Source organism: Apaloderma vittatum, unplaced genomic scaffold (genome assembly GCF_000703405.1).
Source record: "Apaloderma vittatum isolate BGI_N311 unplaced genomic scaffold, ASM70340v1 scaffold16194, whole genome shotgun sequence".
NCBI lineage: Eukaryota > Metazoa > Chordata > Aves > Trogoniformes > Trogonidae > Apaloderma > Apaloderma vittatum.
Genome location: NW_009711084.1, coordinates 1,650 through 18,641, shown reverse-complemented (window position 1 = coordinate 18,641; position 16,992 = coordinate 1,650). Strand labels below are relative to the sequence as shown.

General features: G+C 42.3%; 1 protein-coding gene across 1 annotated transcript in view; it reads left to right on the top strand.

The window, feature by feature from the left end:
• Positions 1 to 9: 9 nt before the first annotated feature.
• The window catches only part of LAS1L (LAS1-like (S. cerevisiae)), a 17,959-nt gene continuing 976 nt past the window's right edge, over positions 10 to 16,992 (top strand). The window contains exons 1-12 of the mRNA XM_009867537.1: positions 10 to 159; positions 428 to 603; positions 794 to 863; positions 2,105 to 2,186; positions 3,177 to 3,362; positions 5,198 to 5,244; positions 6,913 to 7,022; positions 9,171 to 9,256; positions 10,077 to 10,292; positions 11,473 to 11,608; positions 12,124 to 12,488; positions 15,024 to 15,165. Of these exons, the coding sequence (XP_009865839.1) occupies positions 10 to 159; positions 428 to 603; positions 794 to 863; positions 2,105 to 2,186; positions 3,177 to 3,362; positions 5,198 to 5,244; positions 6,913 to 7,022; positions 9,171 to 9,256; positions 10,077 to 10,292; positions 11,473 to 11,608; positions 12,124 to 12,488; positions 15,024 to 15,165 (1,766 nt within the window). The remainder of the gene's footprint in view (positions 160 to 427; positions 604 to 793; positions 864 to 2,104; positions 2,187 to 3,176; positions 3,363 to 5,197; positions 5,245 to 6,912; positions 7,023 to 9,170; positions 9,257 to 10,076; positions 10,293 to 11,472; positions 11,609 to 12,123; positions 12,489 to 15,023; positions 15,166 to 16,992) is intronic.

The window sequence follows — 16,992 nt, the reverse complement described above, 5'->3', positions numbered from 1 at the left end:
CGGTTGCGCATGCATTTCGCCAGTGCTGCGAGGCGTGTGTGGACTTGGGGCGTGTGGCTCACCCCGAAACAGGCCGTTCGTGGGGGCACTGGGGGAGGCGGAAACTCTGGGTGCCCGCAGCTTCGCAGGCTGGTTTCTCAAGGCAGAGTGCTGCAGCGAGTATGTCTAGACCTCCCCAAATCACCTTACTTGGTTTATGTAGCTCCTGCCACACCCATAGACCTGGTCAGACTAGATGTGTTATGTGCATTGCGTATGATAGTAACATATGGGTGACTGCTCTTTCAGTGCATGTTTAGGAGCATCTGTTCTAAATGCTCTTGCTTTCTGGCAAGAGTCCTCGATGCTTTCTTTCTGCATACCTGTTTCTCAGGCTGTTGTGTACCAGAGAGCACAAAAAATAGCCATAAGTCTGCCTTCTTTGCAGGAGGAGTGTATGCTTGTGAGACTACTCACCTGCTTTTCCTTTATCTCTAGATACGGTCCCAAAATGCCTCTTGCAGTGGATTGCACTGCTGAACTGATACGTTGCAAGGTCCTGGATTCATCTGGCAGACTGAAGTCGCATGAGCTCATCCTCTCTTATGGGCTGGCTCTTGTGAGGTAGGGCTCTGAGGGCCTGTGTGCTGTGAGAGACTGACCTGGACAGGTAGCGTTATTCAGCTGTCCAATTTAATTTTGCATCTCTGGGACCACGGTGTCGTACAGAGTGTGTATGGGGAGTTGTCTCTGGGGTTCCAAGTTTCTCTACAGCTCTCAATAGTCATTAATCTTTTCTGTAACCTGCATGTAGGTTCGTCAACTTGATCACTGAGAGGAAACAGAAAATGGTCAGCATTCCTCTGAGACAATTAGCCAGAGAGGTAAATGTTTAATGAGAGTTACTCAATAACTTATGTATATCCAGAGAGCGCGTGCATTGTCTATTAACAGCACTGGGTGGAATGAGCCACACGGGGTCGTTCTTTTGTAACCAAAATAGTGGGTGTAGATGCCAGTTATTTCCAGCTGCGAAGCTTTAAAGAGGCTTGATGTAATTAGATCTAGAACTTTGTTCTTTACGGTCACATTAGGAGTAACAAAGGCTGATGATCATTAAAGCATTTTGAATCACGTGTGATCAAAAGTCTTGATTTGTGTCTAAATAGTCTTACTTAATGTATACAGCATATGTTTTAGTTTCTTAGCTGCTGAGATACAGAAAAAGAACTAAATCTGGTTTTTATAAATTCTGGTCTTTGACAAGCAAGGTCATACATATAAAGCACTTAATCATACTTGCAGGCATTTTCGTCCTGTGTCTCTCGCTTGATGTGAGCTTATGCACTTGTGTGTGGAGGAGGAAAGGTCTGAGGTGTAATCGTAGTAGCAGGACCAACTCAGGTCCTTTTATTGCCAGCTGCACTGAGCATTATATCTGGGTCTGAACAGCAAGTTTTGAAAGTGAAGAACAGATGGCATTTGGGACTATCCTATATATGCAGCCTTGTTTGGGGCCCCGATGTGAGAATGATGAATTGCTTATTTTTTATTCAGCGCCTTTCTCAAAAACCCAGCTTCTCACCTTTTAAAGCTGATCAAGCTTTAAGTAGAGCTTTACATTTTAAAATAAGCTTTACACTTTAGAATAGAGGTCTTGCATAGTTAGAATCAATTGTCCTTTGGAAAGTTGCAAAAAATTGCATACAACTTAGACTGCATGTGATTCAAGTATTGCATATTATATTATATGTATCTTTGATATACAATCTGTCATCCAGAATGTGTCATCAGTTTAAATATAATTAAACTGTTTCTCAGTATCTCGTGAAATTACATATAGCGCCCCAGTCTAAAAAGGTTTCTGTCGTTGCAAGTAACGTTGAAGAACCTAGACTGTAAAATTCCAATTTTTTGTGGATCCTAGGCCACAGGAGGAGTGAGTTCAGAGAGGAGAGGATCTCAGCCCGCCCTTGAAGTGGGAAGCTGGAGGACTGTAGTGCAGGAATGGCCTGGAGGAGGCCTTTCCCACGGGCAGAGGTTCTCTGCAGCCTTGCAGGGCTGTGTGCTGTTGTGGCGTGATGCCATGGGAACTGCAGGATAATGCTTGTGGCTGTTCTTCCAGGTGGATATCCCCATCTGGGTCGTGGATCTGCGTCATGAGCTGACCCATGGGAAGCTGCCGCGGTTGGCTCTGTGCCGCAAGGGTGAGTGCTGCTGGCAGGTGGCGTTGGGAGGGCCCAACTGGGGGTGTGCTCGGGGTGGCAGTGCTGGGAAGCAGGGCCAGAGCTGCACAGCTGCAGGGCAGGCAATGGACTCATCCTGACAGAGATTGCTGTGGTGTGAGACACTGGGGGGGTTCGCTACTGCCCTGTGGGGATAACTGAACTATGTTCGGGGGCTCCAGGCTGTGGTGCATCACAGGGCTGGTGTTCAAAGACATTCTCCTTCCTGTGAAAAAAATACCGGAAACTAGTTCAGCCCTCTTGCTTCTTTACAGCACAGGAAATTCATCTCAGGGGAAAGAAGTAAACAGTCTTCTTGATGGTTTAGAGATACCCGACACTCTGAAAAGAAATCGGGTTTGGGGAGAAATGCAGTGGGTACTGCAAGCCTGAATGAATGACCAGCTCATGGTGTTTGAATGGATTCTTTGGAATTTTGGGTTAAGCACTGCAGAACCAGTTAAATAACCTTTGTCGCACTCCTTAGATTGAGTTGGATAGTGATGGAAGAAAAAGGAGTTTCTTTCCATTCTATTTAATTTATGCTTAATGTAGTCTCTGCACAGAAAATGATGTTATTGTTACAGACGCTACATTGATCATAGTGATACTAAAGAAATGACTTATTTTCCCATCAGAACACCACTGCTGGCATCTATTTTCTGATCAAGTTTGTCCTAGATTCAGCAAGGTGCAGCACTATAGCAGTGTCTAATAATTTTTGTAGCCAAAAGCATGGTAGGTGAGTGTTTCCAGGCCTGTGATACTGGGTTTTTGGTTTTTTGTTGTTTTTTAAAAACACTTGTTCACCTTCTCATTAATGGGATTCTGTGCCATTTCAGGGCTTGTGGCTTGGTAACCGCACTTGTTTTCACAGTTCAAGTTAGCAGTGTGCCACCTCTATTAATACTTTCTTTTTTCAGTAGCAAAGAAAACTTCACTGAGAAGAGAGTGTTTTCTTTTCTTGCCTAGGTTGTGATGTTGTGCTAGACTGGCTACGAAAGACATATTGGAGCCGTCAGCTGGGCAATACCTTGTGTGAAGAAAGTGAGGATGAGGAGGAGGAAGGGGTAGAAGCAAATGCAGAGTTGGACAACGATGCCTGGGAGATTCGAACCCCACAGCATGAGACCGGTCAGAAACACAAGGAATTCCATGGTAGGTTTCCCTAGAACAATGGCAAATAAAAGAGTTAGACGTGTCCCATGCTAGAGAAAGCAGTTTAAAAGTGTTTTTTTCTAGCCTGAACAGTGCATAAAGATTTCTTCAGCTCAGTTTTTGGAATTTTTCAGGCTGTGATGAATTTTTGGCGTCACTGACTTTTTTGGTATTAGCTTACTGAATTTGTAGCGTGAGATGTTTTACTTCTATTGAATATGCGGTATCCTAATCAGTAGCAACGTTTATACTGGTAGGGTTTAGAACCAGGCAATGTAAAAATTAATTGTACTGTCTTGACAGCCCCAGTTTTGGTATTGAGGCCACTCTCCACGAAGAACACTACGGTCTCAAAACTCTGTAGATTCATAATGTGGACCAAGGGCAGGATAAAGGCAGTTCATCCAGTCTCAAAATATTTCACATGTGGACAGAAAAATCACTAGTTGCCAATAGTATTAAAAAAAAAAAATCACAAGTAACTCAACCTGGACATAATCAAAGACAGAAGGGGCAAAACAATGGGGAGACTTTGGTAAATTTTTCCAGCGATTGCTTTTTCATCAGCAGAAATCTTTGAGCCCAAAATAAGGAGCTTTTCTCGAAGTGAATTTCTAGTTTGAATGACTTATTGGAGGAAGCAGGGGTTCGGATTAGGTGGCTGGTCTGTGAGTTTGAGGCAGGTTGAGATATCTAACAGTACCTCAGACAGTAAAACCATTTTGTCCTATTTTTTTTCTGACAAAACATGGCGTGCTTATAGTGAGTAACTCACCTAACAAGTTACAGCAGCCAAGGTGCAGAGAGTGTGCAAAATTGCCAAAGTGACCCTTATTGCTCCTTGGAAGGTCACAATAGGTAGCTATAATGATCTTTATGGCTTTAGGATCTATGGATTCATTGCAAGCATTTTCTAGATTCCTTTACATGTAGATACAATAGCTGTGATCCAGAAAATACTAGCTAATTTGTTGTGCGCTTTTGAGTTTAATACAGAATTTATTAGTACAATCCAAGCCTAGAGCCAGTACTAAACTTTGGAATGCAGCAGCACCTACTACTTTTCTTGTCAGAGTGTCTGGGCTTCTGTCTGGGCATGTGCCTTTCTTTCCTCTCCCTGGCTACCCTCAGAAAGAACACCCCAGCCCCCGTTGCTGAAAGAGGGAGCCACAGATGGTATAGTGGATTCTGTGATTGATATGTCTGGGGTGATAGAATGGCAATGGTATATCAGTCCTACAGTTCAAATGCATCGGAAGTTTAATCTAGCTGATACTGAGTGGTGGGCATCCTGGTAGCGGGTGACAATGACACCTGAATGATGAAGCATTTTGAAAGATGGTGCTCTTTCAGGTACGATAAGAGTGGTCCACAGATAGAGAAAGGACATTTCATGTAGATGATAAACTAAAGTTTAATTAACTCAAATAAGGATATAGTTGTATTCTTAATAACCATAGTGCTGTTGTAGTAGATATAAAATGCAAATATAAGGAATACAAATATGGATCAAACGTGAACTGCCTATGGGAACAATTTCTTCCTAAACTGATCTGTTTAAGGATTTTTCAATATACTGCCTTGATTTATCCAGGTTGCCTGTCTTTGGCCACTGTTAGTGATAAAATACTGAACGACTGGTTCAACCTCACTTGATAAAATTTATGTTGCTGGAAAAGTGAGAGAGCTATAGGAGTCTGAATTGGAATTTAGGACTTCATTTGACTGGTGTCTTCCTTGAGTGTATATTCAGTAGAACTAAGCAGCTTGCCCAGACACAAAATTCCCTTATATAGTTGATCCATTCCCTGTTTAAATTATATGTTTGCTTCTAGAAAAAGTCAGAGATGTGCTGATTTCCTACAAGAATGAACAGTTTCGGGTAAGTGCGGTCTGATCATCAGCGCTTTCTTCTCGTTTCCTGCTTGGGGCAATAAGTCTTTTCTTTGTTCTTGTCCAGACTGTAGAACTGGTGCTCTGGGCCAGGTCTCGTTAGAAATACCTGAGCGCTAGCACAACTAAGTTGCTGTGCCAGGAGTTTGTTTCATGTAACTGCAGGGTTCCCTTTTTTCCTCCCTGTAGTGTCCTCGCATGGTTAGAATCTGTCCAGAAGCATCAGTGACACAGAAGTGATGTTGGTATCTGTGCTGCAGAGGTGGCAGTGCGCCAGTGTCCACAGGGCTACCAGTGCTGGCGGGGTTGTGTACTCTTGCCTCAAGTAGCACGTAGCGCGTCGGGGACCCGCAACTGCTGCACATGGGTAGAGAGGCCCGGTTAGTTCCTCGTTCAGATCTCTCCCGTAGTGTTGTCATATACGGCTTCCCAACGTAAAGCTTCGCTGCGGAGAACAAACGATTTGAGCTGGGATGGTTTTTCTAGTGTGAACATACTGTGTGTTTATGAGATACGTACTTTTTGGAGATCCCAAATCTTCCTTGTACAGGTGGATAGTGCTCAGTTTATTTTCGTTAGTCTTAATGTCTCTGGAAATTGAAACTGTCATTCAGAGGTCTTTAGCCTTTGTTTTCCGTCATCCATTGTGTACTTCTTTAAGTGACCCAGTGGCTGCAGCAGAGTTTTATGAATAATTTGCCCCAGAAATCTCTGTCTTCTTGGATTCTCCTTCTTAATAATGGGATAGTTCTTAAGATATTGTGAGAGCTGGGTTACAGACCCTGTAAAATTGGGATATGACCTTACCAACATACCGTTGTTACGGGGGAGCTGTTCTCACTTTTATTTCAATTAGTATTATTAGGGGCTGCAGGAGAAGGTGTGTAAGATTCCACTGAATTGTAGGCTAAGCTGCCTTTCTTGATGAACGATTTCAACTGGTGCACTTCTAAGTCTGTCCACTGTGACAACAGACAGCTGAACTGTGAAAAATGAATACTATGTAGATACATTTGTTGTGGGTATAACTTCTTTTAATACATCATTTTTGCCACTCTGAGATACAGTGAGTAAGGGTGGGTGATGGGCTTGCCAAGATCTGTCAGCCACAAGGAGTGTTACTCCTCACGGCTGATTACCTGCAAATTCCTAACTGAATTTTGTCTTTGATAAAAAGACCGCAGTACTACTTTTATGCTTTAATAACTGTTGCTAGTAATTTTAAGAAATGCAAATATATTGGTCCTTCGGCCTGTGCAACGGTTCTGTACAGCAGTAGACCAGTATTTTAAAACTGATTATAGCTGATAAAATCTCTGAAAATTAGAAATAGATTGTAAAAATTATGTGGGCTTGTTCTTGTGCCCTTTGAGAGCAGATGGTTTGCTAATCTTTTAGATATGACAGCAGCTGAATATAACAAATAAGCTTTTTTAGACTTATATTTAAACACTTACCCTGGACTGATGTAGCAAGAGTGGTACAGTATATTTGCTAGTCTCCCTGCGGGGAAACTCCTCTGTGAGTCTTCCCGTGTAAATTTGTAGTCTTATCTCTAATCTTTTTTGTGTGAGAAGGAGAATCGCTTAGGTATAAGCCTTTCTCTTTGCCATTGGAGGATGTTTTCTGTTAATGCTTGGGTTTTTCTTTTGCTCAGGTTATGCAGAATGTAGAGTCTGTTTCTAAGTCTGGAGAACTGTTGTCCGATTCCTCTTCAGAAGTGGACTGGATTTTGGCTCAAATCAAAGACCTCGTGCAAGAGAACAGGTACATCTCTTGATAAGGAACTGAGGTGAAAGGTACAACGCAGAGCTAGGCTTGTAGACCTTTGTACTACCTTTTCACTGTGTTGTTCAGCTGATGATGGAGAAAGCAACTGGTTGATTTCCTCAATGTCTTTGAGGATCGAGTTGTTAATCTGTGTTGATGAGTCATGTTTCCTGTGCCAGATGGTCTCCAAGGTCTTGTCCCTGACTTAGCTATGCCGGCCCCAAGGCACTATCTTCAGTGTCTTGAAAAGTTCTCCCAACAACCTCATGTAGACTTTGATTTCACAGTAACTTTTACAATCCTTCAACACTGCAGGACAATACCTGGCCTCTTCTATGCTTTCTATATTTCTGTTACTACAGGGCCTCTAGGACTCCGAGTGTTGAGACTTGATTATTGCTATACAAATCTGCAGGAAATTCTTGTCCCGAGCTGAGAAACGTAATCAGTGTAACTGTAGAGAGGAGAGAGTATCCCATTAGTGGTATGAGCTATAACTCCTACATATGTTCTGAAAATAAATTCATATATGCCACACAAGCTGCTAATTAGTTTAAGAGATTTTCACGTGTGGTGCCAAAAGAAAATGCTGAGAAGGAGACTTGCACCCTGGTGGTGTTGCCCATGGGTTGCTGAGGATGGAGTAATGAGCAAGAAGGCTTGAAGATTCTGTAATGACAAGCATGACTTCCTAAACATGGAAATTCTGTGCCAGTTAAACTGCCTGTTGCTAGATAGCTGGAAGGTATTGGTGAAAGCAAGCTGTTGCACCCACCTGTGTTAAAACTCGAATAGAACAAGTGCAGCTGCTTTTGTATATAAATGCGTATGTAAATAGGCATTTGAACCTGAGAGAGGGGAAACAGGCTGCCACAGTACAAAACAACACTCTTGAAAGGTTGGAGCGAGAACGAAAGACTTCGTCTTACATGAAACGGGTTTTGTGGGAAATGCTCATGCAAGAGTTGTAATGCACTGGTAACAGCTGAAGGATTGTAGGAGGTCCCTTTTACATTTAGGAAAACTGAAGTAGTGAAGATCTAAAGATAGTCGTATATCTGGGGTCTTTCTAATGCTGCCTTTTTGGCATGCTCTCCTGTTAGTCGGCAATAGCTGTCTGATCGGCTAGCTGCTGTAACAAAGCATTTTCCTTGATTTGTGCGGAGCAATTCGACTATATTCACACATGTTCTTGTTCTTGGAACTCAGGTAGGGAGGGCGCGTGTGCTATAGGAGAATGTGGAAGTCTAGTCACTCCAGTTGAGTTTCTCATTCCTTTATCAGGAGTTAAAGAGAGAAGTGGGGCAAGGGATTTGATTGACACCTTTCTTCAAAGCTGAATGGGTGACCCTCAACTTTTGCCTCCTTCATGCTAGCTAGCACAACCAGAAAGCAAGAGCTGAGCATGGCTCTGGTGTGAGGAGTGGTGTTAGTTTCCAGCCCCCCATGCAAGATCCAGTCACGTATCACATGGTAGCTCTGCACAGGTTTGGTTGCACTTCTGAAATGCTCTCTGTGAAGTACGTGAAACAACAGTGATGTAATGGGAATGCTTGGCCAGAGCGACAGTACAGGCACAGCTCCGCACTTGTCATTTCAACGCAAGACAGCAGCCATTGGAACCAGATTTTATCAGGGTGTGACAAACAACTGACTGTTGTCATACCAAAGAGCTACTTTATCCATTCTCTGTTCTTGGTGCAAGCAGTGTAGGCCAGATAATGCCCCTTATTTAAGCCTTGTCTGTGACCACTGTCCCCATTTTAATCCCACAGGGTGAAAACTACTTGCTTGAAAATCAGTTTGAGACTTAGAAATAATAATGTTGGCTGCCAACAGGCCAGCCAAGACTTGGTGACCTCTGACCCACAGAGCTAGGTTAAATTTCAGGGGAAAAGCCTGACTTCCTGGCAAGGCACGCCTTCAAGGTTCCGTTCCAGTTTGCACAGCTGCACATTCCCTCCAAGTCTAGTGGGATATATCCAGCCCAAAACTGGCATATGATTTTAGTGCCTTACAGCAAGCTACGTCACCTCTTCTTAATTCCAGGTATTTGGCTCTCAAACTTGTTTCAGAACTGGTGCGAGTGGTGTTTTGATATGTAGAGGAGTAAGTGGCATGAATAAGATTGTCTGATTGCTCTAGGGAAACAGTGGCTGAAGCTCTTCTCAGTGATGGATTTCTCATCCCAAAGATGGATTGTCTGAAGATGCTAAACATCAGTTATGAAGGTTAGTGCTTTGGGTGCCACATAAGTAAAAAGCTCATAGCCGGTATTATGTCCAGGTCTGTTCTTTTTTCTATCATTGTATTGAAATGTGTCATTCTTTGCCTATTTTTCATATATCTGGGTCCTTAAACATATTTTTGACTCCTTTCTGGCCACACTTAGCTATTGCTTTTGCATAAATCATAGAATACTTACTGTGGAAATATAGCTCTTCAGCACCGAATGCCGCCTGTCCAGAATGACTTTTGAGCTCGTGTCTGCCCTTATCTGCCATAGTTAATTGATTTATTTTCTGTATTAAAGGTTTGAAGCAAATCCAAATTTTTTTTGTTCTGCGAGCCTCATTCACCAGTTGCATCCTAGTTCCGTGCTACTGTCCATACGAGTGGAGTCGCATGGATTTTCTGCAAGAAAATTAGGTACTCAGAGGCAATGAAAATTAATAATTTGTCAAATTCACTGAACCTCTTGGAAACACCAGCCAAAGAACTTTCCAAGAAAGATCCTCAAATTTCTGTGACTGTACTACGGTAGTAAAAACTGTAAAGTCCTTTGATTCTGTGTTGGTTTGCTCAGTGTGTTTTCTCTTTGCAGTATATTTTTAGACAGAACAGGTGAGATAATCATAGAATGTCTTAGGTTGGAAGGGACCTTAGAGATCATCTAACCTAACCTCAGCTGCAATGGGCAGGTTCCGCATTCAATGAGAATCCCAGGAAATACACGAAAACTACTTTCGTTTGGAACAAATGTCACATTCATGGTGCACAAAAAATTATAGAACAGTGATTTTTGACTTTTTTCTTTTCTTGTTTTTGCAGTAAATAAAGAGGTATGGCAGTTTAAAATTCCTCAGACATTTTACTGCTTTTGGCAGCCTTTGCTGTCAGGCCTCCTTTCCCTAAGTTTTACACAAGTCCTAATAGAGAAAATGTTTATGGAGTTGAAGGAGTGTTCTGACTCTTCAGAACTCCGGCCTCAGTTTCTGATCAACTGGATTGCTGAGTTGCTGACTGGCATTGCCAAAGTAAACGCTGGTGAGTAGGTCTGGAACTTCTGTGTGTAGTCTCTTCCGTACAGTTGTGAAAACTAGGGGAGTGGTGTGACCTCTAGATGGAAAGCACAATTAACCTAATAACTGCATTTAGTTCTGTGAACGTAGAGCTTTTATTGCTGCATTTCTTACACTTTTCAAACTGCAGCTTATATATGTCATGCCGTTCTTATAAAATAATCAGACTTGTTATTGGCAACTTTACTGCAGCTTCCTCAACAAAGGACAAGCCAATTTCTCCCATGAAGGATCAGGCCCTCAAGTGCCGTTTTTTTCTAGATGTTAGTACTTGTAGGAAATAACAGTAGCCATTAAAAAATAAAGACATCGTGTTTCTGTTATGAGTTTCCGGTTCCCAGTTCTTTCCTCACTTAGCAGAAGCCTGCCTTTGCAAGGTACTTACATAGTCTTGCTGTCCTCTTTTAAGCCTATCACAGGATCTTTGTGCTTTCTAAACTTTAAGTAGTGCTTTATTTTCTGTTCTTAAATCCTTAGAACTGTTTAATTTGGTAAACTGTACATTGTGCCCCAGAGACAGACACAGAAGAGCTTTAATGATCTGAAGCACTCACAGGAATTCTGGTGGCAGGGCTTTCATATTGTGATACAGTGTATCCCTGCAGAGTTTTCCAGCTGGTTAATTTTGCCACCTCTTCTGTCCTCTCCTGGTCAGGCTTAGTCTGCACTAAGATTTTGCCGGTGTCTGTAGCAGTCACGGGTTAACATTCGACGCTCTCAGTCAGCGCTGAGCCTATCTGTTATGCACCCAGATCCCTAAAGGGTGTCAGTTCTCATCTGTGAAGTCTACTCATTGCAGTGCTGTCTGGAACAATCCTGGGTCCCACAAGTAGTACAGTGCCTTTATCTTGGAGAATACTGTACAAACACATCTTGTAGCTTTCCTGTCTGGGATGGCATACACAGAACCAGCTTGGGAACATCTGCACCTCACTGTGGTCGGGTCTTGTGGAGCTAACCTAGCTGTCAGTGCACTGGCACCTTGTAGCCACCCTAATGTATTTGGTCAGTACGTCTGGCCTTGGAGTCGGGATTGGAATGCCAGATTACTTTAGGATGAGTATTCCAGTAAAAAGGCCAAGGGATGAAGAGTATGTTTTTGATGAGTTTTGATCACATCATTGTTTTCATTATCTTCTTTGAAGGGAAGAAAAGACAACAATGTAACAAACAGATGTCCGTGAAGGAGCTGTTCCTCCAGAAAGTTCCTTTGGAGTGGCTAAGACTGACTGATAGTTGCTTGGAAGCTCCCTGCTGGGCAACCCCACACCTTCTTCAGATGTAAGTTTGATCCTGTGACCTAGAAAAGGGAGAGCAAACAGTGCTGTTTAACAGCTCTGGCCAGCTCCCTTGTGGTACGCTGAGTTGTAGCTGCGTTCCCTTCCTTCGTGTTCATTAGAAATTGGGGCAAGTGCATCCATAGTCCTGCGTGTTGCTGTTTATCTCCTCATTGATTCTACAAGGAGAGGAAAGAGGGGAATTTAAAAGGATTGTGCCTTCAAAATGAAAGCAGAGATTATCTGGTAAGGTATTAAAGAAGCAACCTGGTCAGAAGAAAAGGGACTTGGTGGCAGAGATGTGACTGCTTATATGGGTGATATGAATTTAGCACAGGTGGTAACTTTTCAACATGAAAACAGCAAAGCAGCAATTCACTTAGAATTATCCCACGTCCTTAATTTTAATCACAAAGGGGGAGTATTCCAACATCCACCCACCAGCTGCTAAGTCTGACAAACCTCCATCGAGAATCTTTTTTGCTTTTAAGACTTCTAAGTTACCCTTTTCCTTTCTAGGATCCTCACCACCATGAGACCTCGCTTGCCACGTTCTTCGCGGAAGAACCTTCTCTATCTCGCTTCTGTTTACACTTTGTCCAGTCCAGGCCTCTCTTCAGACTGCAGCGAACAGCCAATTTACACTATAGAGAGCTTACAGTGGAGGGCCAGGCAAGAAAATCAGGTTAAAAATCAAGGGCAGACTGTAGAGAAACAAGAAGATGTGCTGGAGAGAGATGATGGTGTAGAGGAGGTGGAGGAGGAGGAGGAAGAGATGGTAACTGAAGTAAATCCTTCGGAAGGACTCGTTCATTCCGGTAGCACAGTGGCTATTGCTGAGAAGAGGGCAGCGCTGCAAGGGTCTGCCTGGCAGATCACCGCAGGTAAAAAAATTACTTGGTAAGACCTAGACAGTCTTTGTCACTGGCAAGCGTTAATTGAAATGCAAAGGCATCTCAGCCCCGTGGGCCTGGCCAGAATTAAAGTATACTTTAACATCATCTAAATGGCAAATCACTGAACTTTTTTTTTTTTCAAGTCTTCTGTTGATGTGCAGCAATAATTTCTCGTCAAAATACTGTGAATGCTTTTTCCAGGAGTATGTTGTTAACACCTTGTTAAATTTTGTTATCAGGCTTTTACAAACTGTTTAAAATTTCAATGTGTCCAATTGATGGGGCAGCATATATCACAGCTGTGAATGGCAGAGAAAATATGGATGTTTCTTGGACTTTTCTTTGTCAGACTTTGTCAGGGGTTATTTGAAAGTATGTTTTGGCTGTGCTGAGGAACACCATTCGTAAGTTCCACGCTCCGGGAAAGTTGCTGTTGTGACATGGTGGCAAGCAAAAGAAAGGAGCAAGGCAAGTTTTTAGAGGGAATAAACAGTATATCCAGTGTTTTGTTAGCTTTATTATAGTAGCTGTGTTTTCTTATTGGGCTGTTGTGACCTGTAGCCAGGATTTTTGCCTGAGTGATTTATGGAGCTACTGGAAGACAGGAGAAGGAGAAGGGTGGAGAGGAGTTGGAGGCAAGTGATATTTAAAGGAAGAAGAGAAGCAGCCATTAGAAGGCAATGAACTCTCCACTGACAGAGAACTTTTCAGAAGTCAAAAAAAAAAAGAAAGAGATCTGCCTAAGCAGCTTGGCTTATTTGTGCTGATGTGAACAGCTTAGAGCTGGATGTTTCGAGAACAGAAGCAAAATTGTCCTCCGCTTCAGCAACTTTGGTTCAGATCCAGCAAAGCTTTTCCTGAAGGAGTGTGCGACATGTACTGTGTTCTGAACTGCCCAGTTTTTGTGGAGATTTTGTTTATGTTGTCATTTATGGGTTAACTTAATTTCTGTTTCAATAACATCTGTGTAGTTACCATCCATAAACAATTTGAAACTGTAGACAGTAAGTATGTATAAACCCGTGATCACAGGTGACATATCAACTGTTTATTACGTTGTTCCCCAGAGAGGTCTTAGCCTGTTTAAAAAACCAAATTACATATATATAACAGTAATTTGCCTTACAGCTCTGTTGTATGTTACCAAATGCTTTTTCTGCCCCTTGTAAGATTATGACACTTAGAAAGCAGTATCCTATATCAGGATATTTTTTCTTTTTTTTCTATTAAGTGCCCAAGAATGGTGTGAAAGGCAAAAGAAATAAACCTGATGGTTCTTTATGGCTATGGCCAAGTTGTCTGTGAAGTACCTGAAGGGACTATGGGAAAGCTGGGGAGAGGCTGTTCACAAGGGCGTGTAGCGACAGGACGAGGGGCAATGGTTTTAAGCTAGAGCAGGGTAGATTTAGACTAGATATGAGGAAGAAGTTCTTTACTCTGAGGATGGTGAAACACCAAACAGGTTGCCCAGAGAGATGGTAGAGGCTCCATCCCTGAAGACATTCCAGCTTAGGCTTGATGAAGCTGTGAGCAACCTGATCGAATTAAAGATGTCCCTGCTCGCTGCAGGGGGGTTGGACTAGATGACCTGTAAAGGTCTCTTCCAGGCAAACATCTTCTACGATTTTCTATGATCTTTCATTTAGTTAGATGTGAAATAAGAGTGGGATTTAAAGAGGAGTTTCTCTATTGGGAATTTTGTCACTGTAGTATAAAGGAACAGTTTCACTGATGTTATTGATCGTGATAGATGGTTTCCTGTTGTGCATTTTCTGACCTCCATCGGAAGACATTTAACAAATGTGACCTCACAGAGAGGAAACAGCAGTAGGTGCTCATAAAAATGAATTGCAGAATTTCCAAGATGTTGTCATGTTCTTTTCCTTTGCCACCTCATCTCATCCTGTCCCATCTGTCCAGAATTGCTTTATTGGTTAATCAGGTTTCCCCAGCCTCGTACTCCTCTACTTCCGTGGCTTCGATTCCTCTTTAGTCACTGTTCCGCTGTTGCTCTGCAGCTGTTAATCTCAGCAAGCTGTTAAGAAGCTGATGCTCAGTCTCACTGGAAGAATGAGCTATCTTCATATGTGTACAAATGGCTCTTTCCATTTACAGATATATGCAGAGTAAATTTTTTTTAAAGGAACCTATGTAAGTCAATGCGTATGTTTCAAGTGGAAGTGTGCTTAAAAGAGGACGGTAAATATAGCGGGGTTTCTTTTAACTGCCATTGTCTCACAGTGGTTTGGAAGAGCTGCACTTTGTAGACTCCTTGACATTTCATGACTCCAGATGTGTCTCTGTTGTCTCATACTGCAGTGACGTTTTTTGGAAGAGGTAGTAAGGTTAGAAATAAAATCAGTTAGAGCTGTAGTTCAAATGTAATTTGGCTGACTACCTGAGGTTGTTAATTTTTGCCAAATGGCTGAGTTCCTTGAGACAGTATTTGTGGACTTGGAGGGTGATCTTTTGAAAAACTCTCTGGGGAGCTCAGACTTATGTTTATATACTGTTTTTACCCAGATGATGTACGATGGAAAGACTTTCCTCTTGGGAAACTCCCAGGTCAGACAGATGACCCTGATGGTCTCATGCTGGATACTTATTCCATGATGTCTCTGCTTGATCAGCCAGTGAGAGATGAGTGGAAGTCTCCCAATACAAAGTGAGTAATGGTGTGGGCAGGACTTTGTCTCTGAACCAGAAAATGCCCTTGTCTCTTTGTGTCTTGTACTATGGGAAGCGAAAAACTAAGCACGAGATTTCCTTTTTGCTTCTGTTTGACTAAATAGCTTGACCCCAATATCAACTGCTATCTGTAATGTGTACTAACTGTGCTTCTTTTGGATTTTTCAAGTAATGTGAATTTCCAGAAATACACCTTTATGAGACTGTTATATTAACATGACAGTCTGCTCTTCACACTGTACTAACAACTTTTGGTGTTGCCTGATGTTGTTGGTAAGATGCAGTCTGCTGATCCCTTAGAGTTACTAGTCTGGAAGTGCAGAAGCAAAATAGTTCGAAGCCAAACCCAGCAGATTTTGAGGCTGTACTCCATGGTCATGTATTTTACTATCTTTGCAGATATACTGTTGCAAAAAACAAGTGGCAAACGAGTGGCTGGGGGACAAAATAAAGTGCTGTTACTCTGCTTGGCGATGCTGTAGTTTGATCACTCCTGAAAAGCAGCCTCTCTGCTGTGATGAGGTTGCTCTTGGCAACTTTCATGCAGCACAAGTAAGGCAGAGCATGGTATCGGTGTATGTTCCCTGAGTCCCTGTCCTGGGAGTGACTGCAGGTCTGAAAACTCATGAACGGTGAGGAATATACATCACAAGGGAAGAAAAATTACCCCTTTAGCAGGCTGAAATCAGGATAGTTTCGAACAACCAGAGGGAGACTGCTGGATCATTACAGTGGGTGCTTCTGTGTTGGCTTTGTCCAACACAGAAAGACAGTGTTTCATCTGAACAGGGATTGTTGAAGAGGTGTTTTGACCTTAAAGGAAAAGTTACCAGTCTCTGTGGAGCTCTGGGAGCAGCAGCCTCTGCTATATAGTCAGTTATTCTAGTGGTGAATGTCTGGAAAAGTCATTGAATTTTTCAGTGTATAGCTTGAAGTTTCTGCATAAAACTTTCCAGACATCTCAGTTTTGTTTGCAGAAATTACTTTCTGTCTTCAGAGGTTTTTGGTTTTGTTGTAACTTAAATTCCTGTGATACTTGAATACTTTGGAAGAGTTTGCCGTTCTTTCCTTCACGGTCCCAAAAAATTGTCCTTTAGTGGGTTTTCTGATGTATGTTGTGTACGTGTGCTGTCAGAGTGTTGCTGTGGCAACCTCTGAAGCTTTGAATAGCTGCTGTCATCCTCAGGCAGATGTTTTCTTTTTGATAATAACCGTATATGCTTTCTCTTTACTCCCGGTGTTAGTTTTACCTGACAGCAAGGGCCAATTCAGCAAATAGTGACCACTTGGAGTGTTTTCTGAGGGTGGAGTTGCTGACATGCAATTGCGTGTCAGAAAGGGATTGCGTCAAGTGCTTGCACTCACATTTCAAAAATGGGATTCATCATTCAACAGTCGTGAATAATGACTGGATTTTGTTGTCCTAAGGACGAGATGTGTAAGTGGGTAGGTGAGTGGGGTGGTTAGTAGGTACTGAAGGGTAAGGATAATGAGTAGGCAGGGAATATAATCTTATCCCAGAAGATGCTAGGATGTAGCTAGGAATGCATGAGCTCTCCTTGGGCATTAGGAATAGAGAAAGTGAAAACCATGCACAATCCAAACAGATTTTCCTTTTTTCTCCTTCACAGTGTCAGATACCAAATTTCAAATGGATCCTTTAGTTTTATTGATAAAGTTAAGCTTTCACCTTCACTATTCTCACTAAAGGAATAACAACGATAAAATAGACTCTATTCTGATCTACTTTACAGTTAAGAAGTGATTTAAGTTCCTTTATGTAGTAAAACTTTGAGTAGGGAAA